The 25,420-nt window shown below is 41.0% G+C and overlaps 1 protein-coding gene across 10 annotated transcripts in view; it reads left to right on the forward strand.

Annotated features, from left to right (window-relative positions):
* MYO9A (myosin IXA) overlaps nt 1–25,420 on the forward strand; it is a 184,152-nt gene that overhangs the window by 16,999 nt on the left and 141,733 nt on the right. For 9 of the 10 annotated variants that reach the window (XM_056346113.1, XM_056346117.1, XM_056346120.1 and 6 more), the window contains exon 2: nt 16,759–17,681. In XM_056346113.1, coding sequence (XP_056202088.1) covers nt 16,839–17,681 — 843 coding nt within the window. In that variant the 5' untranslated portion in view covers nt 16,759–16,838. Of the gene's footprint in view, nt 1–9,166; nt 9,368–16,758; nt 17,682–25,420 lie in introns of all 10 variants that reach the window. The other variant, XM_056346115.1, reaches the window with a different exon arrangement.

Raw genomic sequence — 25,420 nt, forward strand, 5'->3', positions numbered from 1 at the left:
AGAAGCTCTGAGATGACTTGTGTTTTCTGAAGGTGCTGTCTCCTGTTGTCTTTTAGAGGAGCCAGGAAGGATGACACCTTGGATGTGAGGATAAGGAGATCATGCAGTCACTCTGGAAGTGTTTCTTAGACTTACTTAACCCCTCTGCCCACTAGTGGGATATTTCCTTGAAAAGCAACTTCTAAACCATTGTTTCTGTAACGTTGGTGATTGGGGAAGGTAGGAGTTCATGCAGTAGCTGTATGCATTGCAGTGAATTTGAAGGATCAAGGCAAAGCAGGATCTTTCGTGCTGAAATTGTCATAGCTAACTGTAGATGTAAATTAGAAAACTGAATTATGTATGCAGAGACAGCCCAATCTCTTTTGGAAGGATATGGGGTTTTTTCCTATCTGGCAAATCGTGATAGGTGCCTGAAGAATGAGCTTGGCTGCAAGTGCGGACTGCTGCTGAGGCTTCACAAATTTACTTAAATCACTGGACCAATGTACAGAAGTTGACAAATGTAGCAGGATCTGAATGGTACTAAATACATTGAAACTTTCTTTCTTTAAACAAATACAGAAGTTTGTTTAAAGTGGTTTGTGTTAAGAGGTTGTCCTTAGGCTAAAGATGTGACTGAAGGTTGGAGGGAAAAATGTTCAGTAGGATTATTTGGTAACTTAGGCTGGGAAATTCCCTCTTCCTTGTGCACACTTCCTTAGGGTTTGGGTTTTTTTATTAAAATTTGATTTTTTAATGATGAATGGAACCTGTTAGAATTCAAACCAGAATGCCAGTATGGTGGTAGTTTTTTTTTTTATTGTTTAGAGAAGTTGGTATTTGCTGAGTGAAATTTTAACTTGACCAGATAGTGCAGAGAAAATGCTTTTTTTCCCATAGTGGACTTATTTTTACTGCTTTTGTAGAAATCAATGTCCTTTAATTTACATGATGATCTTACGGTCTTGGTAGAGAAAGGAGTCTTGTAATGTTATGAAGATACGGCTGCTAATAATTTGCATTAGAAAATAAATGGAGCAATTAAAAAGAGATTGGTATATAATCACTGGAAACAACTTTTCCATCAAATCCGTTGCTGTATTTTAGGTTATTGAAGCTGAAACCTTTACCCAGCTGATTCAGGACTACAGCTGAGATCTAAGTGACACAGGGATAAAGGTGCTAAAGGAGACTTCCAAGGTGGGATGTGGATGGGTTAGATGATAAAATAGGGAATCCCTTTAGTGGATTTAGCAGTTTGGAAGATGGAGATGCAGAAGGTACCTTCCTCATGAAAACCTGAGAGCCTGGGGTGACTTTTGATGGGGGGTGGGAGGGAAATCCCAAACCAGCAGGTTATAGAGTATGAGGGTGAATAACTTGGTTTTGTGTTTCACTCTTCATTTGAAAATTAAAATAAATCCTCAATTCTCTCTTTCTGAGAAACATGTTTAAAAAAAGGCAACAAAAAGCCCTCATTCTTTTAAAAATTGCCTTTCAAACCTGATCATTCTTTAAAGGTTAGGGTTAAGCATGGTTGTTTAAATCAAAATGGTGACGATTGGAAAGGCTCAAGCAAAGGCAAAAATCTCTGAGGCTCAAGTGTAAAGTCAACGAGGACAATGAAGAATACAACAAATGGGTTCCCCTGTGTCTGTCAGACCCTGGATACAGACAGCGTGAAAAACAGCAGTGCCCTTAAATGTCCAGGAAACTTCGGATTTCTTTCTGCCTGCAGGCAGAAAGTATAGATAAGGATAGTAATCCTAAACTGGTTGAAATAATTTTTCTGCAGAAAGTGACTTTTGAGCTGAGGATGGAAATACAGGATAAGCTAGGAAACAAGTTTTCTATCCTGAAAAGTCAGCTAAATCGCAGGTTTCTGATCCAAACTGTGGTCTGTGATCCCTGTGTATGTGATATAGGTAGACTTGGTATATCAGGGACAGCATTTTATGAGTGTGTGTGACATGAGGATGGGACTGTTATGACCAGAAAGAACTCTTCATATCATCTTACCTTTCAAAAAAAAGAAAAAAACAAACCAAAAAGCAGACAGTGTATAAATGTCAGTGACAGTAAAGAAATAAGGAGATCTATTTTGGTCCTCTGAACAATGTGTGTTGATTAGCCATAACTTGGCATTTATCTAATCAACTGAGATGAGTCTCAAAAACCTTTCCGTGGGAGATCAGTGTGTCTCATAACTGCCTTTTTAATTTTTTCTTAGTGTATTGTTGAATTTGCAGGAGTAACACACCCGCACCTTCTTCCAACTGTGTTAGTGCTTGCAGCTAATCTTGGGACGAGTGCTGTGTGATGAGATTTGAGAGGCAGCATCTGCTCCAGGACACGTTATTGCTGCAGGGCGATGGTAGAGGGGATGGCTTGTTATGGCCCCAGGCAACTGCCTGTTGTGGCCAGTGTGCTGTCCTGTTTCTAATTCTGCCAGTGAAATGGAGAGCAAGTAATTGCAAAAACCAATAGGCGAGCAAGTAATTGCAAAAACCAATAGGTTAGATCTTTTGATTTTGTAGTTATTATTTTACTTTGTTGCTGAATCCCCACATCATCCCATTCCCCCCCCCCGGCTTCATAATGACCTTGCAATGACCTTGCTTTGCCTACTGGATTTCCCTGACCTCTTTTTCTCATGTGGAGAGTTGTGCTGGCCGTGTGCCAGCTGAATAATTCATAGTAATCTAAAAGTGTTTGGCTAAAATGCTTTATGGTTCCCTTACTTAATTTCTGCTCTAAATAAAACAATTCTTGTGAAACTTCTAGGCATGTTGATTTAGTTGGCAGACAAGCATTTTGAAGTAAATATTTTGAGTCCGAAAAAGATAGGCAAGATGCATGCAGAAGACTGAAACTATTCCAGCTGAAATATTTGCAATGTTGCTGAATACAAATAAAAAAATTAGTAACTTGCGAGAAGTAAATGATGTAACTTTTTTAGGTAGGATCTGGGAAGGTGGTTTTGTATTGAGGTCTGGTCTCTTTAGGGAGAGGTTTGTCGTCTTACATCATATTTTCAAGTGGCAAAAAGTATGGTTTCTCTCTTATGACTGATGTGTGATTCTCATAAATAAGTTTCTGGTATCAGAGAAGAAGCCATATATTTTCTAGGTGATGATGTGCTTGTGGAAACCATTTAGATCTGAATATTGTGGACTGCCTGCAGTTCCCATCTCAATTGTCCTTCATGTAAATAAAAGGTAGAAATGAAACCAGCTGTGTTATCTGAGCCTGTTCAACTACAATCGGCATTGCATTTCAGTTTCTTCAGATAACACAGGGCTGACCTTGGCTGTGTCCTGTCCCCTGCCAAGGGCAGGGATGCCAGGCTGGTGTGGTGGTTTGTGTTAAATACAGGTCCTACTCTGTCTGTTACAGGGCATGAGGCTGGTGAGGTTTGCTGGGGTGGAGAGATGCACAGCGGTCCTTGCTTGATTTTGGGTGGACTCACGCTCTTAGTAAAGCCTGCTCTGTGTGCTTGTGTTCTCATCACTATACACTGATGTTCAGTATACCTGATATAATATTAAGAGTTGGGGCAACATTTTGGGAACTGTGGTCTGCTTGTGGAACTAATTTGTTTATAGTGATTGGATCAAATGAAAGCTCCCCTACAGAAACAGGTGAACATTATGAGGGACCTTGCTGTAACAAGCCCTTCTCCTAAGACATTTGGAGGTGGAAAACAAGGTCTAGAAGTCATTTTGAGCTTGTGGAAGCTATTTGGTTGCTCTCTAAAAGTCATAAGTTTCTTGAAGCTTTTTTTATATTATTACCGATTATGTTTATATTCAGTTCTTCAGTGCAGCTTTGTTATATGCAGAAATGTCTTTCTGTTACTGATGGCATCTTCAGACTATCAAAGTATCTGAAATGTACTGCTACTATTCTGTACAAAGGAAGAAGCTTAAAACCCATGTGTACTGCAGTTTTTGGAAGGATGTCCGTTTCATCTCCTGTGTGAGATGGAATTGATGGCGTTTCTGTACTGAGATACAGAGATTGCTTTATGTTTTGTGGGGAAGAGGTGCCTCTGCTTCCCCTTGAATGTGGAAAAGAGAAATTGGGAGAGATGGATCGGTGCGTGGTTGAAAGTAAAAGCTGAGGAGGGCTGATGACTTTCTCTGGGAATAACCCTGCAACTGAAGCTAATAGTCCTTGAATAATTAGAAGAATCACCTTAGAAATGTTTAAACCCAGAATATCTTAGGGGAGGCTTTAGATTTATAGCAGGTTTCAAAGAAGATGAATATATGAGGTGGAATAGAGATTTTTCTCATACTGCACTTGGCACCCCATTTCAGGATAAGTGCGATTATTTCGCTGGCTGCAATTAGGGCAGATGCTGTCACCGGAGCTGCTTTGTGAGCTGCCCTGTAAATGCACGAACAGATGTCAAAGAAGCAGTTTTGCAGATTTGCCTTAAAAGAGCTTCTCTTTCTCCCTATGATGTTTCTGCTTGGTATGTGGAATTATCTTTGAGATGTTTAATACTTTGCTGTTGCAGTCTGCTGTCTAATTTCTTAAACCATCTGAGGATACTTGACCTCTATTGGTGCAGATTGCCTGAGCTGTGTGCTTAAGGACCATTTGTTTTAATCTTTCCTTTTTGAGGATGGACCTGGTCAGAATTTCTTTTTTCATAGAAGCGCACTATCATAATGAAAAATCATGCCTGCCAATAGAAAAAAAAAAAAAGGTGGGAGGGTCACCCTCTGCCTCTTATTGTGGGTGGAAAAATAGTCCTTCTAAAGACAGGGGAGGACACGTGGAAGTACAAGGCACTGAACGGAAGAGAAAAAGCAAATGCATTGTGCTAGTTTGAACTGAATATGCTCGGATTTAGTGTGTGCCCACTGCAGCATTGAAATCATTCCACTGGCAGTCTTGTGAATATTTACATTTTTGCTGCTTGATGTGCAAAGAAACCAGATCTCCAACCTCCGGATGAAATGATTTTTTTTCTCTTTCAGAGAACATAATGAGATTTAGACTGTTACATCAATTGGCTTAATTCTTACCTTACTGGAGTAATGTGGTGATTAAAAAAAATAATTATTTTCCAGGGTTTGCTGTTGAATTTCATTTGCTCAACAGCTGCATTCCTCTGCTACCCTATTTTGTGTTGAGCTCTAACTTGGCTGGTTAAGGTGGAAGCTGTTACCTAAGTGTAAGAATGAAACTGTGACCTAAGCTGCTGTGTTCTAGCTTTAGCCCAAAGCTGGGAAGATTCAAATGAAATGTAAAGTCCATGTATTTCTTTGTCCACCGGTGTCATCTTAATCTTTGTAGGTTCTGCTTGTCCTGCTTTGTGTTGGGTGACTGTATGGATTTATCTGCTTGGCAGGTTTGGAAATTGGGATGCTCTTCCTAATCCTTATCAGTGATGTGTAATCAGCAAAAGGTTTATGAACCCCCATAAAAGCCAGAGGGTATCAGAGGCACCCTAAAATCCATGTTTATTATGGCCCTGTGCTGTGTCACAGCATCTGCTGTACTTCCTTGGTCATTTACTGCTTCTTTCATTTTAAAAAGGTGTATTATGGCATCCCTCATGGATGCATCGATTCCCTGGTACCAGTCACCGAACATTGCTGAATTTCTGCAGGCTTCAGTCAGTGTATCTACTCCATCAAGAAAAGCAATGCAGCTTGACTTCCTCCTGTTTTTTGCTCCTAGATGAGCAGTGGAGGCAAAAACTTTTTCCATGTTGCCATACTGTGCCTCTGTTTATTAACAGGGTCTCTAATTCACCAAAATAACTTTGTCTCTGTAGTCCGACCAGTTCTTGCCTTCCCTCTTAAAAAAAGTGGAGAGCAATGCCAGGATAGCACTTAGTTTTCTTAGTCCTTCACATGAAATTCACAGCTGACTTCAGGTATATAATGAACAATTAAAGTAGCCATTGATTGCAGCTCTCACAGTATCCTTGAGAGCTGCATCTACAGAACTCAGAAACAAGATAAAAAATTGGGAAAAAATCAGATTTGTATAGGAGCCTTTGTTCCTGTTAGGGCTAAGTGGACAAAAAGACAAGCTGCAGTGTGGAGATCGGTGCCAAAAGCACTAACTGTGCTAAGAGTGGTGGAATATGTAATACTGGTGGTATTTCAAGTAAGCTATCTCTTCAGTTTTAGAATATCAATATTAGTAAAATATCATCCTTGAAATATTTTCGTGTTGTGTGTTGTTAAACACTTGGATAGTTCCACTGCCTTTTTTTTTTTCCTTCTCTTTTAGATATTAATGTTTTCAGAGAACTACGGAGCTTGTGTTTCCAGGTAGCTGACAATAACTATTTTTAATGAAGCTGTCATCTATAATTCAAGGGATTTTTCAGTACTTTTTAGATTGTAAGATGGCTTTTGGTTTTGGTTTCATGTCCTGATGCATTCAGAACACTCCTCTTTGAGTTTAAACATGCTTGTGTTGTGACACTTACTTGACAGCTTAATTTTGAGATTGAATATATTGTTTTGTGGTTAGTTTGAATGCAACATTCTATTTGTGCCCTTGCTTGTAAATTATCATAATCTGTGGGTTGAAGCCCCCCCCCCCCCCCCCCCCCCCTAGTTGTTGGAAGTCTTGTTTAAAATATGACTCATTCTGGTGTTGGGTTTGGTGTTTTTTTTCTTTGTTGGGTTAACTAGGCAGATCAGGCAGACAGCATACAAAAGAATACAGGAAAGTATTCTTTTCCCTTTGATCTTTCATGGCACAGTCCTGCTATTTTCTGTACTAGCTAGGCTATATAGGGGATATATATATATATATGTTGCTACTAGCTATGCATCGGTTTGCAGTCTGTGGATAATGGGATCGTGTACCTGGTACTGCATGGACTGGGTAGCAGAAGGATGCTTTCAGGTTGGTGCTACAATCTTTTGTGTAGTTCTGCACTGAAAAGAAACACTATTTTTGCACAATTTTTAAGTGCTTGGTTTAAAGGAGTGGAAGCTATCTGTATGGTCTGGTGATGCAGAACAAATTTCTAAAATATATAGGTTAATTGATGCACTAAGCTGTTTCAAATGCTCAGCTTCAAGGAGATGGATAACATGTGGCACCGTCTCTTAATATGATCCTAAATCTAGTCATGAGTAGCTGCTTTTTTTTTTTCTGACAAGGCTGCAGTTATTGCTGCAGAGGGCATCTTTACTGCAGAAAAGATGATTCTCTTCAAGGAAATGATTTCATCTGCGGATGGAAAACGGGAAGGAGGTGCAAGCAGAAGTGGCAAACTGGAGGACAAAGCGCTCATGCATTTTGCAGTTAGTTGAGGGTTGCCTTCATTTAAGGAGGATTTTAAAATAACATGGATGGGTTTATGTGGTGGAAGCTTTGATAATTTGTGCTTTGGAAATAAGAGTTATAGCAGAAGAAACCATGGCTGGCAGATGCCAGCAGCTGCAGGGGTAGGTGTGCATGGTATTGTAAGAGTATGGACTTCCAAAAATAACTTCATTTCTATTCAGATGCTTGGGAAAAGCTGAATTGTAGTGTTGCTTAAAGAGTATGAGACAGAGCTGAAAAACTGGAGAATTGGGTATTTAAACTCTTCTTAAAAGGTATGCTTTACCTAAAATGTTAAAAAATGGTATATGGCTTCTGACCAGCCAGAGTTGCTTTTTATCATTCATTTTAATCTTGAGGAGTATGTATCCCTATCAGTAGGAAAGTTGGAAACGTCTTTTTGGCAGAAGAGAAAGCTCAGGTTTTTGTGTTGGTGGGTCACCAGGAGCAGGCAGGTAATAATTTTTGTGAAGTGTAATAAAAATGCATTGGGAATGCTGGAAAAATTTAAGTAGATTGTTTGCCAAAACGTTTTCGGTGAGGAGGCTTTAAAATCATCCCTTTCTCGCTATTGGTTGCTGTCCATAGTCCCCCATAAAACGAGGAAAGAGAACATTGGTAATGACATTATTATGCCTTCTCCTAGCACTATTGCACTTAAATTTGACTTTACACCTAAGCTGTATTAACTTCTTCAAGATAACTTTAAACCTTTTAAGACTACAGGAAAAAGCATCAGAAATTATCAAGGTATTACTTGACTTGGTATTCAAAAATAATTTGATGACCTTCAGTTATGTAAATTGTCCTTAATTTTTTTTTTTCCCTTAGGGAAGTACAGCACAGAGCACAGGTATTGTCACTTGCGAAGTGGTTTAATGTTTGTTTTGCTGTGTGCTTGGGTTCCATGATAAGCAAGGCTAAGAAGCGTTGGTTTGTCTTGGCTTGTGCTGGAAGTGGGTTGAGTTTCTTGAGGCAGGAGGCCTCCATGCTGAGGGTCTGCTGAATGACATGGTTCTCTAACCTAACAAGGTTCTTTGAAAAGGATCAATGTACTGATATCTATTGATATATATCAGTATTCAAAATACTCTTACATTGAGGTGATATTGTAATGTAAGAAATTATTTCTTGACGATAGCATATACATGGTTTTTTTATAAGCTGCCATTTATTACTCTTGTCTTTGGAAATTTTCTAATACAGTGATACAGTGGCATTTAGGTGATAGTGCAATATATTTGTGTAATGCATATGGCTTCTGGAAAAGCACGTATCTTTTTGCTTAGCTATTATTTCAAGTGTGATGCTTGTTGAAGCTGTAAGCGGTACTAGAGTGCCGTGCTGCATCCTTCAATGTGCATCCTTTTGGGCATGGCAGTACTCAGGTTTCTCCTACTGCCAGTGCCTGCAGGGCTAGATTAGGAGGGGAAGGATGCTTTTATTCCCCTGGGTGTTGTTCTCTGAAGCTCTCAAGCTCTTCTAGGGTATAAGCATTTTTTTCCCTAACGCTGGAGTAATTCCTAGGCTCTGAAAAAAGTATTTTCTGCATCTATTTTGGGATTGTTGAGATGCCTCCTCAGTGTGAACAACTGTAGTCCTTGGCAGTGTCTCTCTGCTCTTCATATCCTTAAATTTTAACAGGTTCAAAAAGATTTTTATTTTAGACACTGGTTTGGTGTTTTTTGTTTTTTTCCTGACCTTAAACATTAAATTTTGGTTGCTAACATAAATAGAAATAGCTAGGCATGTGCTTCATGAGATAATAGGAAGATCTCATGTCCATTTATGGTTTATACAGATTTCCCCCTGCTAGCTGACTCTTCCCTGGGCTTGTATTAATGTGGTATTTGACAGTGATCTATGCTTTCAGGATATCAACTCCAGATTTTTTTCCATTTGGGTTTCCAAGTGCTGAGCTGCTCTGTGTACACCTGTAAGGAGGAAATCCAACCAGTGAAGCTGGAAAATTGGATATTTTGGCTGTTGGTGTGAAGAGAATTGCTGTGTTGGTGAGGGATGCTCTGTCAGAGGATGGTGCTGGAGCCTGGAGTTAATCTGGCAAAACTTGAAGGTACATTAAATGTAACGTTGCCACTTTTTATAAATGACAAATTTATCTTGGTATTTGGAACAGGGTTGTCATGTCTCTGGTCAGTGATTACTTAATTAGCCATTAAAAGAAGCAAAAAACCTGTATAACGATGACTCGTCTCCCTGCAAGTCTCCAAACACTTGGGATACACAAAGCACTTCGTTGGTTTCTGGCTTTTTGTTAGTCCTTGCCATTCAGTTTGCAGTTCTTGTTAGCCGCCTAGGGAATACAAGAATAGCAAATTTAAGTTAAATGCAGCCTGAGAGAGGATATAGCAATTTCCTTTCGATTTTTTAAAATTTCATTTTTTTTTTTTCTGGCAAAAAAAAGCCAAGGGAGCAGCTGGGTGCTCAGTTCTCACTTGTCAGAATGAAGCTTTTAATGATGTTGCATTTTTGCTAAGTACCCAGCATTTTTTGAATCCTTGCTTACTCCAATGTCGTTTCATCAATGAAGCTCAGGGACACAGAATTAACTTCCAAGTGCCAGCTGTTCAACAAGTACCATGAAAAAAATCTGATTATTTTAATACTTCAACACCGTTGCTGCTGCTTATGTGTAGGGCACATGTTTCAGGAGAGCAGTAGCGCTTCCAGAAATCAAGATGCAGTGACTCAAATCTGGAGCTCAAGAAAGAGGAACAATCCAGGGCAAGATTTTATTTGCACCATTTTTGAGGCCTTTCAGCATTATTCAGAAGTGCTGTGACAGAGGCAAATATGGAAATCACTTCTCGCATTCAGTTGCCTCAGTCACAAGACCTCACCAAGCCTTCCTGTAGTGTCTTTGTTATTATTTTCATTATTTTTTTTTTTTTTTTTGCCCTCATTCATGCCTCTGGTAGCATCTCCAGCTGGTGAGACAGGAATCCCACAGACAAGCTCTTCATTTACTGTGTAGCCCTGATTAATTCCTCAGACATGGATTTGTTCCCTGCACAGAATATGCTTGGACTTTGAGGGGAAGAATATGTGAGCATGTTATTATTCATGTCCTGATTCAGTTCCTTGTCAGAGCTGTTTGCAGTGGCTTCTAGGAGTAATTCATTTTGCAACAGTTTCTCCTGTAATGTTTTTAGATGGGGTTTTTCATTTCCCATGTTTTTTGTCTCAGATTAAAGGTCTGGTAGAAGCTGACAGATTTCCACATGAGATGCATCAGCAAGAGCGTGATGAACAGGTAGCAGCATCCTCACCTGTCTTCTAGCTGCTAGAATGAAAGAAACTATTGAGTGGTGGTTAGACTGCAGGGGAATATCAAAACCTCGAGGCATGGGGTGATTCCAGGCTCTGGACGAGATTATCAGCTGCGTTTGCAGAAAGTGAAGGGACGCCAGGTTTTTAGGTTCACTCATGTTTGCTTTGAACTCAGAGCAAGATGAAGCAGATTTAGCAAGGGAGATAAATTCTTGATTACAGAATTGGGACCAAATGGAAGATTTTAGGGAGAGAGGGAAGAAACCACCAAAGCAGTAAAATGTGTAATTGGGATGCTGCTGCCATTGCATGCTTGCCCTCACTTTCACAGGAGATGGGTGGTTTGGTGTCTGTTGGGGTTGCCTTTGGGTTGTGTATTGGCACCCCATCGTGCCAGGTCCAGCAGGCACTTCTGTTGTTGCTGAGTGTCTACAAGCGTGTCTCTGCTCCTGCTTTCATTTTCCGTTCTAGTTTAGGTCATCTCACTGCATTGGCATGTTGCTTAGGTGTTTCAGTCCAAATAAGCTACTCTGAAATTTATTCAAAAGACCCCTTTCTTCTGTATATGACAGTCTTGGAGTGCTGATTTTTGTTGGTTTTTTCCCCCCATCCAAGCTTACCATCCCTTTTGAAGAAGTAAATTTGAATTGCAATTACAAATCTAGTTGAAGGTGTCCCTGCACACTGCAGGAGGGTTAGACTAGATGACCTTTAAAGGTCTCTTCCAATACAAACCATTCTGTGATCACTATAACACTTACAGCTATCACACTTTCTGTGTTAGAAGTTTCATTCTTTTGAGCAAAACTCATTGTATAGAAATTTTGCATGCAGTTTTACTGCAAAACCCTTTGCACCCTCCTGCTTTCCCTGTACCAATACCTGGGTCCATAAATCTGTATTTTAGGCAGCACCACCTCCTGCACTGGCACCATGAGGCGGTTTGAGACAGGCTGATGTAGATGATTAAGCGACAATAATGATGTTTCTCTCCCATCAGCAAACAGCGGGAAGAGAAAAACATGGTGAGCATGGAAGAGGAAGGTGACAAATAGGAAAGGCTTAAGCATTATATAAATGATCCAATGAACTCACAGGTACAACTGTGCACTAATAACCAAGATGTTGAGCATCTACATGGGCTTTTCTGCCTGTCTAGGATGTGGTAGTTTTTATAGCTTCGGCTGTCACAGATCTGTCAGTCTGGCATCAGTTTTGATCTTGTGGTGGTGTCATTTCAGGTACCAGCCGCACCATGCTATTTGTTGCTGCAGGAGAGAAATTTGGAGAGCGCTTGTGCTGATATATTCAGACTAAGCAGTGAAGTGTGTTTAAATTGGCCATTTCTTTATCAGTTTTTTTTTAAAGTTTACCTATTCCAGGAATTTCTACCCCACACATTATATGTTTTGAGGTACTGGTGGATGGATAAATCCAGACTGTCTTGAGCAACCAAGCTTGTTAGGATTGCCTGAGGATTGGCAACAGGGAGAAAGTTCCACTATTTTTGTTGTCCCTTGTCTGGGTTATGGGATGTTACAATAAAACCAAGTGAACTTTGCTTCCAGAATTGCCCCTTTAGCAGCCTCAAGGCTGACACTAATCTGTTTTTTTTCCAAATCATCTAATATTTGGCAAACTTTGTCAGTGATTTCAGGCGTTAGACATCTCCAATTATTTATAATGGGTACTGATGCTTCCAGTAGACAGTTTATTTTGGATTTTTTCCCATGCGTTGCTTACACTCGTTCTGAAAATTAAAATACTGAGGTTGACCTTGTGAATGAAAAAGTAAGAAGTAGCATAACCAACACACTTGCTAAAAAAATGCAGCTGTCAATGCAAGAGCACTTGCTATATGTGGTCACATATATATTTAATTTGAGAAAGGATGTTTGCTACCAGTGTTTATGTATATTAAACTGTGGACAACTATTACAAGATTGCATGAAATGTGAAAGTAAACTACTATTTACAAGTTTAGTGTATGCGCAAAGCCCAGTTGACTGTCATAATTCTAGTATGCTTTTTCTGTCAGCCTGCTGGTAATCAGATTATTATCGCGATTTTTGTAAGGGCTTCTGAGCTGCTTGGAAATATTAATTGATTTTGTTATGTAGGAGAGGACAAGGCTTGATTTGTAGCCTTGTGTTTGTTTGGAGAGCATGCTTTTTACATTGCAAGTAAGATTGTTATGATAGTAAAATCGAGTAAAATCAGTGTGCAGGGTCAGTTTGAGTAAGAACCTTCATTCAAATGTAGAAAATAGAAAAGGATATAGAACATATTAGGCTGAAAGTATGTTGACTTAAAACGTTGTAAATTTTTCCTTTAATAAGCATGCATAGTCCATAAATTTTGGCCAGAGTGTTCACGGGAGTTAGCAGCTCTTGCCTCTGAGGTCTGATGTACGCTCTGGGTTTCCATCTCCCGCAGGATCAGTGTCCCGTTACTGTTACCTTTATCCTTGCCAATGCCTGTATGTGAGTGAAGCAGCTGAACCAGAGCTTGGTGATCAAGTCAGGTCCTTTTATAATCTGCCACTTGAGTAAGGAGACATGCGTGCCCTTCCAGCAAGATACTAGCTTTTCTTTTCTATAAGCCTGTATAAATAACTTAGATGTCGCATCATTATTTGTCTGTTCTCACTGAAGTGTAAACATGTAGCAACGCAAAATGCCTTAAAATAGTATGTAGAGCAAGTTTTGCAGGTTGGAAAATACTTGCTCTATTGTTCTTTTCATCTTCCTATTTAATTTTTTGTGTCCAAACACAAAAGTATTGTTAATTTTAAGTCATATAAAAGCTAATATGACAGCCTGCTTGAACAGTTGTCATTAGGAGAGCCTTTCTCCCTGACATATGCTAATTATGTAATTACACATATTTCATTGCAATATTTTCTCAAAAATACTTTGGAAAATGACTGTCTGCAAGAAGTGTGTTTGATGTTGAGCAGAGCCCAGCTCATGTGCACCATGGTTGGGAGACCACAAGCAATTATCTTCATTAACGTTTCTTTGACCTAACATAATACTCCGAGACACGTTTAGTGTTATTAAAAGTAAATCCTGTGGCATGCCTCCTGTGATTTATAAGGCTCAAATTAACACCTCTTTGCTTTCTGACCTCACTAAATTTCTTAGTCATTAGTGGAAGCTTCTGGCGTTTGAGTGGTTTTGGAGGGGACTTGGCTTTTCTTCATTCTCACAGTTACTGGGGCTTTTAGCATCTGTGGGGTGCATGCTTGGCTCACAGTTCTGAATTCAAGTTGTTTGGATGCAGGAGACACAGATGTTTGTTACTGTACCAAGTCCAAGCAGAATAAGCATCTGTAGAGAAGCGAGGAAGGCTTTGGGGTAGGTGGGGTAGAGTGGCCTGATGCTTTAGAGAGGTTTTATTGAGCTTGCGTGTATTTTACAGGAGGGAGGAGGTGGAAGGCAAGGTTGGTTTGCTCAAGGTAACCAACCTGAAGTCTTGTTTGCAGTTCTCACGCGAGTCAGTAGTCCTCTATACACTCTGATAACTTGAATAAAAATAGGCAGCACTCTTCTCATAAGCTTTGAAGTAGAATCTCAATGAGGAATTATCTAGTTTAAGTGTGGTGGTGGTTGTTCCCCTCCTGTTCCCCGCTTCTTGAAGGAAAAGCTGGTGTTGGAGTCAGAGCTAGACAGAGAAAACCCTACCCAGCACTTAACTGACATCATCCCTGTTGCATCTGTGCCTATACTAAAGCTATAGGAAAGAATTTGGAGTGATTCCCAGTATATAATATATGTCCTGCTACCAAGAAATGCACCGTCGGTCCCTGCCAGATGTATTTCACGGTGATATATTAATTTATTTGCTTTGAATAGCACATGGCTGGGGCTAATACACTTAATGAAATATTGGAGCGAGAAACAACACAAAATAATGCTTTTCATTTTAAGACCTCACATTTTGTAGTAAATAGAACAAATCTCCAAATCTCAGCCTTGTGTGAATGTGGAAGATAAGGGAGGCTATGCTTGGAATGAAGGTCTTGGATCTAGGTACTTGGGGAGGAGAGCAAGGACAGGGTGACCATGTGAAATGCAAATGCTGCTTCTGAATGCGCTTCAGACATCAAACGTGCAGTGCAGGAGCTCCTTAAACCTGATGTCGGTTTTGACCTCGTGTTTTTTGACTGTACTTGAGTGTTTAGTTGATGCCATCAGGGAACTGTCACAGACATGAGGTCTTGCTCCTGTAAGGCAGTGCTCAAGGAGAGGCTCAACGTTATATGTCATGTTAGGATGTGCATCACAAACTTTTATCGGTGTTAAATGTCACCTGCCATTTTATTGCCCAGATGTTGGCTCTGAGGGTCCTTTGCATTTCTTCGTAGTTACCTTTTGTCTTTGTAATTGGAACACCTCCTAACGTCTTCAAGGGGAATCTTGAGTGAGTTAGAACCAATCAGAGAACAGAGGACCATTAACTCTGGAATTGCTTTCATTTGGAGGGTAGTGGTGGAGCGTTGTCATCTTGTGGTGATGTAAGTTTGAGAAATTAGCTGTGCATTTCATGATTCAGCACCAGACATTGGTTTTCTGTGGTTTTTAAGCAGTCGGAGAGAAATAAAAAGTGAGATTGAGTTGGCTGTAATAGTTCATATCTGATGTCAGATGTGGACATCTCTGAAAAATGCTGGCTTGGTGGGCAGAAAAGTGCTGCTGTTTGAATCCCAACGTGTTGAAAAATCTCCTGGACAGGAAGGGAAAGGACTTCAGCTACTCTTCACTGGCACGGGACTGTGGGGTAATGTATCTAGACCAGGGCCACAGGGGAAGGGGATGGTCATTTTAGCAGCTGAAATTTGAAGGTGTTGTATACCACACACCTGTGAGAAGCTGATGATTCTTCTCACAGTCTGGATTTTAGAGCAGTTGTAGGAATAGGTGAATTCAGTCAATACAAGGTCCTCACCCAGGGATGGTGGAGCTGAGCACCAGGTCTGTCAGCAGCGAGTGCTCCTGGTTGGGCGCTGCTGCAGGGGTTGCGTGTGCCTTTGTGTTGTGAGGGGACTTGGAGCTTATGACCACTAAGTAATTCAGTTGTCTTTTAGACTTGTGACTAGGCAAATCATTGTGTTTCAAGAGTCATTCTGAATGTCGCTCAGGAAGGGCTTTGAATTGACAAGAGGAAATGGCCTTGTGTTGAGCCAGGGGTAGTTTAGATTGGCTATTAGGAAGAACATCTTCACCAGAAGGGTTGTCAAGCACTGGAACAGGCTGCCTGGGGAGAGGTGGGTGAGTCACCACCCCTGAAGGTATTTAAAATATAAATAGACGTGGCACTTAGGGATGTGGTTTAATGGTGGATATAGCAGTGTTAGGTTAACTGTTGGACTTGATCTTAAAGGCCTTTTCCAACCTAAACCATTATATGATTCTGTGACAAAGAAGACATTTTCTTTTTAGTTGGAGTATGTCTTTAAGGTGATATTTTAAAGTTTTGTTGTTTGGGTTTTTTGTGTGGTTTTTTTTTTTTAAGTAAGCATGGTATGCAACTGTTCAAAATCTCGAAAGGTTTAATTCTCTAACAACTCCTGAAAAATATGTAATTTATATGTATGGGTAAGTCAGTGTTGGGAAAGTCAAGGGGTGTTTTCCAAAGCCATGGTTAGCTGAGTGATGCTTTCCCTAAGTTGGCATGAGGTATGCAAACATGGAAATAGAGACACTAACTGCTAAATAAGCTATTTGGTAATATTAAGCAATAAAGCTGTAGCAACTTCTGACATTAGGATGCTGATGTTGATTTAGTAGGCTGTCTGGTATGTTGCTCACAAAATACTGATTTTATTCTCCATGAAATACAGAACTACCCTCTGATTTTTAGAGTATCTTTGATGCTTCAGTGTCAGGGAAAAATTAGCAAAAGCTTGATGTGCTGTGGGTAGTTACACTTAAGTAGAGGGGAGCTTGAGGTGTGGGCAGCGTTTGTGTGTTAAATACCTTATTACAGCTTTGGTGTGTGAAAGCCCTGCTCTTTTCAGCCGTTGGTTGGGAATCATCACTTGCTTTCTCTTAAGGTGATTGGTATCATCAGTTGAGTTGCTCCATTGCATCTCATGGCACACGTCAAGATTTTTCAGGGATCCCTGGCAAGATAAATCACCTAACCTATTTTGGTTTGCTTTTTTTGTAGCATTGCTAACATGATGACCTGACAAGAATATAGGATGGTCCTGACTATGCAGCACAGGTACTGATGGAAAAGGATCCAATATGAGTGTAAATGATGTTGGAGGAAGACGACGCTTTGAAGATAGCGAGTACACGCTGCACATATACCCTGGGAGCATTGCAGAAGGGACTATCTACTGCCCCATCACTGCCAGGAAAACTTCCACGGCTGCTGAGGTGATTGATTCACTCATCAATAAACTTCAGCTTGAGAAAACAAAATGCTACGTCCTTGCTGAAGTGAAGGAGTTTGGTGGGGAGGAATGGATCCTCAACCCAACAGACTGCCCGGTCCAGCGCATGATGCTGTGGCCTCGTATGGCCCTGGAGAACCGCATCAGTGGCGAGGATTATCGCTTCCTCCTGCGGGAGAAGAATTTGGATGGGTCCATTCACTATGGGAGCCTTCAGTCCTGGTTGCGGGTGACGGAGGAGCGTCGCCGGATGGTGGAGCGTGGCTTCCTCCCCCAGCCGCAGCAGAAGGACTATGATGATTTGTGCAGCCTGCCGGACTTGAATGAGAAAACGCTCCTGGAAAATCTCAGAAACCGCTTCAAGCAAGAAAAAATCTACACCTATGTAGGCAGTATCCTCATCGTTATTAATCCGTTTAAGTTTCTACCTATTTATAACCCCAAGTATGTAAAGATGTACGATAACCATCAGCTGGGAAAGCTGGAGCCCCATGTTTACGCTGTGGCAGATGTGGCTTACCATGCCATGCTTCAGCGGAAAAAGAACCAGTGCATTGTGATTTCGGGAGAGAGCGGCTCGGGAAAGACACAGAGCACTAACTTTCTGATTCATCACCTCACCGCCCTCAGCCAGAAGGGATTTGCCAGCGGAGTAGAACAGATTATTCTAGGAGCTGGACCAGTGCTTGAGGTAAGATGAACACAATAGTAGTGTGGAAACTTTTAACGGTGGGAAAAAAAAAAGCAACTAAGTAGTTGGGGTTTTATTATGACACTAATCTGGGTTTATCTGCTGTGTGCTGCTGATAAAATTAACAACAGTACTAGCAATAAGAGAAGGTTATGTTTCTGCCTATAGAATTCTACTTGCGTCAAAAAAAGGGAAAAATAAAAGTACAGCAAATAGCTTTCTGATAAATTTGTTAGTGCTTTGTTTTCACTCAAGTGTTGCTTAATACTGGTATATCTCAGTGATTTTTCAGTTTGAAAATGGAAATTAAAAACCCTTTCTTGAATTATCAGTGGCCTTTCTTTATAGTATATTGAAAGAGAATTAATTGCACATAGTATATTGATAGTGTTGTATTTACGGAGTTTCTGTGCACTCAACTTCATTGGGCTGGGGAAGAGATCAAAGGTAACTTTCATGGTCAAAACTTTTATTTTCTAATCACGAGTACTTGTTTTGGCCAGTGTGATTAGTTACTTTATGCAGACTTTTCCTGTGTGTGAAAGGAGATTAGATTAACTGCAGCATTAACTTTACAGATATGAAATTGAAGAGAGGGGTACAAGCATGCATTAATTAAATTGCCTTGAGCTTGCCCCTTAACTCTTTGAAATGGTTTGCGTTAGAATTGCCAGTTTTGTTTGTGAAAGCCTGTCTGCATGAGGGTGACGTGAGCATCAGCTTCATCTGTGCCATTGTTCTTTGAAGCCACAGTACAGGGAGGTGCTTGATGGCTGCGTTTTCTTTTCTTAAAATAAAAAGTGGCTTCAACTAAAGGTTAGTAAAATTCACAGATTTTGGGGGGTTTGTTTTCTGTTTTGAAAGGTCTTTTTGGCAGTTGTAGACAGAGATATCTACTGTGTCCGTATTCCATTAATGAGTGTGAGGACTTTGGCCAGTTTCAACTACCTGCAGAAGACTGGGAATCAGAGGAAGGACTACTGCTTGTGGGTATTTCAGCCAAGGATAAGCCAAGAGCTTGATTTTGCAAAGCCAACGAGTGTTTTTTTTTCTGATTTCATGTCAGGTAGAGTGTGTTGACCTAACTTAATCTGGAGTTAGCAAATGATTAAAGTAATTCTGGATGGGCTTTGTCCTGAAAAGCTACAAAGCTGTATAACAAACAAGGTAAAGAAATTGAAGAGGCTTTTTTTTTCCTTTTTTGACAGTCTGCATGAAACTGTGTGATAATTATTTTAAAGCACACAGGAAAGCAGGCTTCCCATTCTTGCACTCGCCAGTGTTTCTCCTGCTGTTGTGCAAGAGATTGTGGAGCTGTTTATTGCTGGAGTTGATGAGAAAATACTAGACCAGGCTCCAGTAGCCTACAGTTAATGGATGTTACTGCAATGACCCAATTAGGTGACCATGTTAATTTAAAAAACCAACTAATTTAATGAAAATTATTGCATTCCACCTCCAATGCTGCTGTTTATTTGAAACATTTGTATGCCTGTTTGGTTTTTGGTATGCTTTTTTAATGCATCTTGTTAGACTAAGGTCCACTTTATAGTTGTCTTAATTACTGTCACAGAGAGCACCTCAGTCCAGCTTAGATTTCCAGAGGTGGAGATCTCCATGAAAGAGAAGGTAGAAGGAAGTTTTGTGAATTGTTTTTTCTTAAATTTTGGGTTCTTTTCAGGATTAGGTAAATATTCTGCTTGCTTGGCTCTCGGATGGAGTGCAGCAGTGCAGACAGTTTACTGGTAATGCTGCTTTGGTGATGGCCACTTAATTCTTCCAGGGAACTGTTGTGTGTTGTGTGTGTTGGGATTAGGTACAAGAGAGGGATGCACTAAGCCTCTTTGCTTTCCTTTTGCAAGATCTGCAGCTGTTTTTAGGGGAAAAAAAAATTCATCTGAATCATAGCTGGTTTTTTTGTTGGTGAGTTTTTGTTGGGTGTTTTTTTTTTCTTTTGAAACAGAAGTTTACATTCCTTCACTCTGGCAGCTGGACAGCTGCTGTTTTGCTTCTCTAGCTGCCTCCAGGTCTCTTGGAGAAAGTGAGAGTAATCCAGAATTTCTTCTGCTCTGCCAGCACCAGTCCCAAATAGTCACAAATCACACAGGCTTAAAGATAAAGTGTGCATACTTCTGCTTTTTCTTCCCTTCCTAAAAAACGGATCTTCAGAGAAGATCTGTTGTGAAGTGTCGTGTTACCCTGCCACCCGTTTGCAGACTGGACCTTCTGATTCCTTGCATTTGTGGCTGAAATGCAGTTTTCACATCTCTGTAAGCTTAGATGCCAAACTTGGGTGTTTCCCCACACACACACCCCCTGCCTCCTTTGTCGTCATTCTTCTTCCCTCCTTCGGACACCTCTTTGGTCCCTTTGTTTTCTGTCTGTGTATTTAAAATAAAATTATGTTCAGCTCAGGCTTGTCTTTTAGGAGGCAGCTGCATAAACTCTTTATGCTGCAACTTCTGATTTAGGGAATGGAGCACAGTGAGTAAGAGTTGACTCGTACCCATTAATCTCTTTTTCTTTCCCTGCTTGCAAAGCATCTCTGGTAGCATGAGCGTTTGCACTGAACCACCCGTCCCTGGGAATGCCGTCACAATCGTGCTCACACGGCAGGGGCGGAAGTGGAGCAGAATTACTATTATTTTTTTTTTCTGCAGCTTCACTGTGTTCCTACTTTACCTATTCCGAATAGCATCAGGCTATTGTTTGTGACTTCTTTGTTGCACAAGACTCCTGTGAGCCTTGTCCAAATTGCCCTTTTGGGGACAGCTGTCCAGCCAAGCTGTTACTGCCATCTAAATGTGGTAATATCATCCAGTAGCTGTACGCAGCAGCAGCTGCTGTGTGTGTGTACTGAGACCAAGTGTGTCCTTTTAAGGTATATTTGATGGAAGTCTTACGGATTTTCTTTTTCTTACGATGGGATTTAATAGCAAGGGTTTTTGTAGCAATTGGAATAGTTGCAATATGCCTTTTCTGTTTTGTGATAGATGATAATATAATATTTATATATTCGTATATTATTTATGATAAATTATATTACTTAAATATCATACTTATTTTTCTAACAACAAGGTTCCAATTGGTTTTAAAAGGTGATTTTCTTTATATTTTTTTTCTCTTCCCCCCATTTTCTTGAAATGCACAGTTCTTCTCTATAGAAGATTGCTTTTTCAGCAGGGTATCCCTAGAGCTAAGCTTAACAAAATTCTGCTCTCTGGCTATTTAGTTTCAAGACTGAGCTTCTCAAATTCAATTATTTTATGTAGTTACTAGAGGAACAGTTGCATGTGCTGCAATTCAATTCTGTCTCTGATACACTTCATGCAATACTTCAGATGAAAACTTCATTATGCTCAGGTTGATGCTCCGTCGGGGACCCAGAGTGTATAACTTTGGTGCCACATAAGTAGTTTGTTTTTCATTTAAATGTCAAGCCTGATATTGTTTAAGAAAGCATTGAAGAAGTGTGCTGGTCAGGCAAACGATTTACTCCAAAAATTGTACTTTCTTTTGAAGAGAATAGGAGGGGCTTCCTATAGGCAACATATCATAGAACCATGGAGCGGTTTGGGTTGGCAGGGACCTTAAAGATCACCCAGTCCCACCCGTGCCAGGGGCAGGGACACCCCCCCCAGCCCAGGCTGCCCCCAGCCCCGTCCAGCCTGGCCTTGGGCACTGCCAGGGATGGGGCACCCACAGCCTCTCCGGGCAGCCTGTGCCACCACCTTCCCGGCCTCACAGGGAAGGATTTCTTCCTAATACCCAATTGAAATGTACCCTCTTCCAGCTTAGTTGTTCCCCTTTGTCCTGTCACTGAGGCCCTTGCACACAGCCCGCCCCCCCCCCCTACAGCTTTCCTGTCGGCCCCTTTGGGTGCTGGAAGGTCTCCTGGAGCCTTCCCTTCTCCAGGCTGAACAGCTCCATCTTTCTCAGCCTGTTTCCATAGCAGAGGGGCTCCGGCCCTCTGAGCATCTCCGTGGCCTCCTCTGGGCTCGCTCCAACAGCTCCGTGTCCTTCTTATGCTGGGGGTCCCAGAGCCAGAGGCAGCGCCGCTGGGGGGGTCTCACCAGAGCAGGGCAGAGGGGCAGAGCCCCCTCCCTTAGCCCACCAGCCATGCCGCTGGTGACACAGCCCAGGGCTCAGTTGGCTTGCTGCTGCTGAGCTTCCCTGTCAAGTGTTTCTGCTTAATTTTTAACTCCAAAAGCCACAGTTAAAGGTTTGATTAAACCCCCCCCCAAAATATCATTATCACAGGGCTTTCAGGCAAGGGTAGTGAGACACTGGGGGAGGCTGCCCAGAGCAGCTGTGGGTGCCCCGTCGTTGGCAGTGCCCAAGGCCAGGCTGGATGGAATGAACAACCTGGGCTGGTGGGAGGTGTCCCTGCCCGTGGCAGGGCAGTTGGACTGGACAATCTTTGAAGGTCCCCTCTAACCCAGAAGGTTCTGTGATTCACTTAGTGGTCTACCTGGAGAACGGTGGTTTAGGCACAGGGCTGTTTTACCCCACGGGTAGGTAACTTGTTCATGTGAAGTTAAGACAATGTTTTAAGACCCTGTTTTCTCTTTAATTAGATTAGCTAGAAACATCCAAATGAACTTCATATTGGAAGCCAAGCTTGTTTCCATAGACTTAAACCTTTAGAGGTGGGATGTTGGTGTGCTGCTCCCCAGCCCTCCCTGGGGTCATCACCCTGCACTGGTGGGCTATGTGGCATGTGAGCATCCTCCTCTCTTTGGTGCAGAAGAAAACGTAAGTCATGCCTCAGCTTTCCTGGGGAGGTTTGAATGCAAGTTAATTTATTATACCATGTTACTTTTTTTTTTTCTCCAATTCTCAGCAAAAATGCAGTAGTAGTAAATTTCTCCCTGGCTCAGGTGTGCCCAAAGGTCCCCAGACAGGTATCGGATGAGCCTAGTTCTAAAGGAGTCTGCACCAAATCATTTTATCATCTGTAACTTTCTCAACATCTCATTTGTCACAGGAAGTGCTGCAATGGCAGCTACAAAAATCAGACATGTTTTCTAAGCAGCTGTTTACATGCATCTTTGAATATCCCAATGGGCATTTCTCAATTGCTTTTAAAAAAATAGAAATATTTCTGTGACAGGGTGTGGAGCACTGCTGGTGGTGGAGGGTAGCTGTTCCTGTCCTTCACAGCTCATATGCATCTGCAACATCTGTGCCGGGGGAAAAAAAGGAATTGATTGCTTGAATTGCTTTTGAAAAAATTGCAGCTAGCCTTTTGTAGTGGCAGCAATGCTGTTTGCATTCCCAGTAGGCGGTGGTTTGCATAGAAACCTTAGGAACAGCAAGCGCAATTGCTTTTTAATTTCTGGAGAAGTGTTACACTGTATGTGTGCTTTGCTTGTATGGGGAAGTTACAGCTTCAGTCCTAAGGTCTAGAAGTCTAAAAGATGTTATTTTTCTTTTGTAGATTGTTGGATTATTAGAGGAAAATGTAAGCAGCAACTGAAAAGATACTGAATTTTTTTATTTTATGGGACTTTGTGGTCATGTACAGCTTCCCTCCAACTGAATTAAGCTTTTGCAGCAACAGCAACTGAAGAGCTGGCCGCTGTTAGGTGCGAGTGAAAATGATACTGCACTGCCAAAATTTCAGTAGATGCTGCTGAATGTTTCCAGAGTTAAACAAAGAGCTATTGAGTGGAGTTAAAAAAGAAATCAATTAACTAGAAGAATCAGGCATGTCCTGGGCTTTCAGTATAATCGAGTGGCATCAGACAATGCAGCAATGCTAAAGCTAAATGTGCGTGCATCCTCCACTGCTGCTCCCAAGCAATTTGGCTGGATGTGTGCAAGACCTGTAGTAATCTCAGGTAGGATCCAGCTCTGCCGGCAGATCCCCCTCTCTTAACTCCTGTGGTGTATAGCTGGGGTAAGGGGATGCTCTATTCATGCAGCAAATTATAGTGCAAGTATTCGCCTATGAGAAAAGACACTTTCAAGTCGAGTATATTCATATTTTTACTTGGAGCAGTATTAATGGGAGGTAAACTCTGAGTATATTCCCTTTTAGGATTTTTTTCCCTGCTCCTACTTGGAACAGTATTATTGGGAGATAAAATTTGAGTATATTCAGATTTTTTTCCTGCTTGAAACAGTATAATGAAAGTTAACCAATTTTCATTAAAATGGACTTTAGAAAAAAAAGAATCTGATTTGGTTTATGATGTTCAGTTCCCAATATACTGATTTTTAAGTAATTATCTTGTGTCATGTGGTTCTGGGGGTTTTATATCGGAAAAATGGATTTATATGACAGGGAGAGGGAGGACTCTGCTCATTACTCACTTCTGATCGTTTTTAACCTATAATATATGCAGTTATTATTGATCTCCTGTGTGTTCTGTGTTTGGGGTAGGTGTCCAATGCAGCAGCCAGGATTTTTTCACCTTGCATTCTTCCCTCCCCAGTGCATGAAGGGGTTAGAGAGGGAGCAGCGCACAGAGATTTTACAGATGATGCCTAATGTGGGAAGAATTTGTGCAGGCCTCCGCCGGCAGCAGTGGCACAAAGGAGTCACACAGCAAGGCTCATGCACCAAATGCTTTTCACCAGCGCTTTCAAAATGCTGTTATTCTTCAGCTTGGGATATTTTACAGTTTCAGGCTCTGTGTCAAATGGTGACTTGTTCATCTGTTTCTCTGATGCTGAAATATTCAATATTTTCACTTTGGAGTCTTTCTGAAATACCCAGATTGGCCATATGGGTAGCAGAGTTTAATATTATGTTTTGTTATTTGCTATCTTCAGCAAATATTTTGTTATCCTGAAGTCCAGCTTACTATGCTTGAATGATAAATATTGTTATTTCTGACCTGAGAAGACTGCAGAAAAATGGGTTAGTTATTGAAGAAGGTTTATGCAAAGCTGCCTTTTTCCACACCCTTAAGAATTAGCAGCTATTTTGTTTCCAGGAGGGAAATGGTAACTAAAGCACTGCCTTTGTGGGTGGAGCGTTTGCCTTACAGGGGGCATTCTATTGAACCTACACATACAAGCATCCCATCTTCTTTTCCTTCCCTCCTTGCCATCTCTTTTTGGGGGAGCTGTTTTGTTTTGCCATTCATTCTTATTCACACCCTTCCATTTTTATCTTTCTCTTTGGTTTTCTTTCACTGACCTTTTAGGATTTCACTTTTTCCTCTATTGATGTATACCTAGATATTTTGTATCTAGAGATTTAGACTTTATAGATATTTGGATCCTGAGATTATGAATCCCTAGATATCTGGATATCTAGATTTTATGGGTAATTATCTAGACAGGTATCTTTATGTCTATATATCTAAACATAATCCTGTGTCAGACCTGAGCAGGGAGGGACCAGGTATTCGAGCTCGCATGCAACCATAGCGAACCCAGATGATGCTCAGCATTATACAGTATTAGAGAACAACTGACTTTCTTAATACCATTTCTTTTATCTTTCACTGACATTGCACCAGTGTAGCTGCTATTGGGTTTTGTATCTTTTTTCTTAAACTTGAAGATCAAGGTGCACGTTTTATAAAGCATGAAGGAAGGATGTCTTCTGAAAGCTGTTTCTTTCCTTTTTCACTATGTATATTTATTCAAATAGTATAATAACATAGCACTCTAATGTTTTTGATCAAAGATTGTACTGCTACTGTCCAGGCTTCCATGAGGACCTCAATATCCATAACTGAGCCGCAGACTTTTCATCCCTAATGTGCGTAGTTAATAGGACA

This window comes from Falco biarmicus, chromosome 7, assembly GCF_023638135.1.
Source record: "Falco biarmicus isolate bFalBia1 chromosome 7, bFalBia1.pri, whole genome shotgun sequence".
NCBI classification, from domain to species: domain Eukaryota; kingdom Metazoa; phylum Chordata; class Aves; order Falconiformes; family Falconidae; genus Falco; species Falco biarmicus.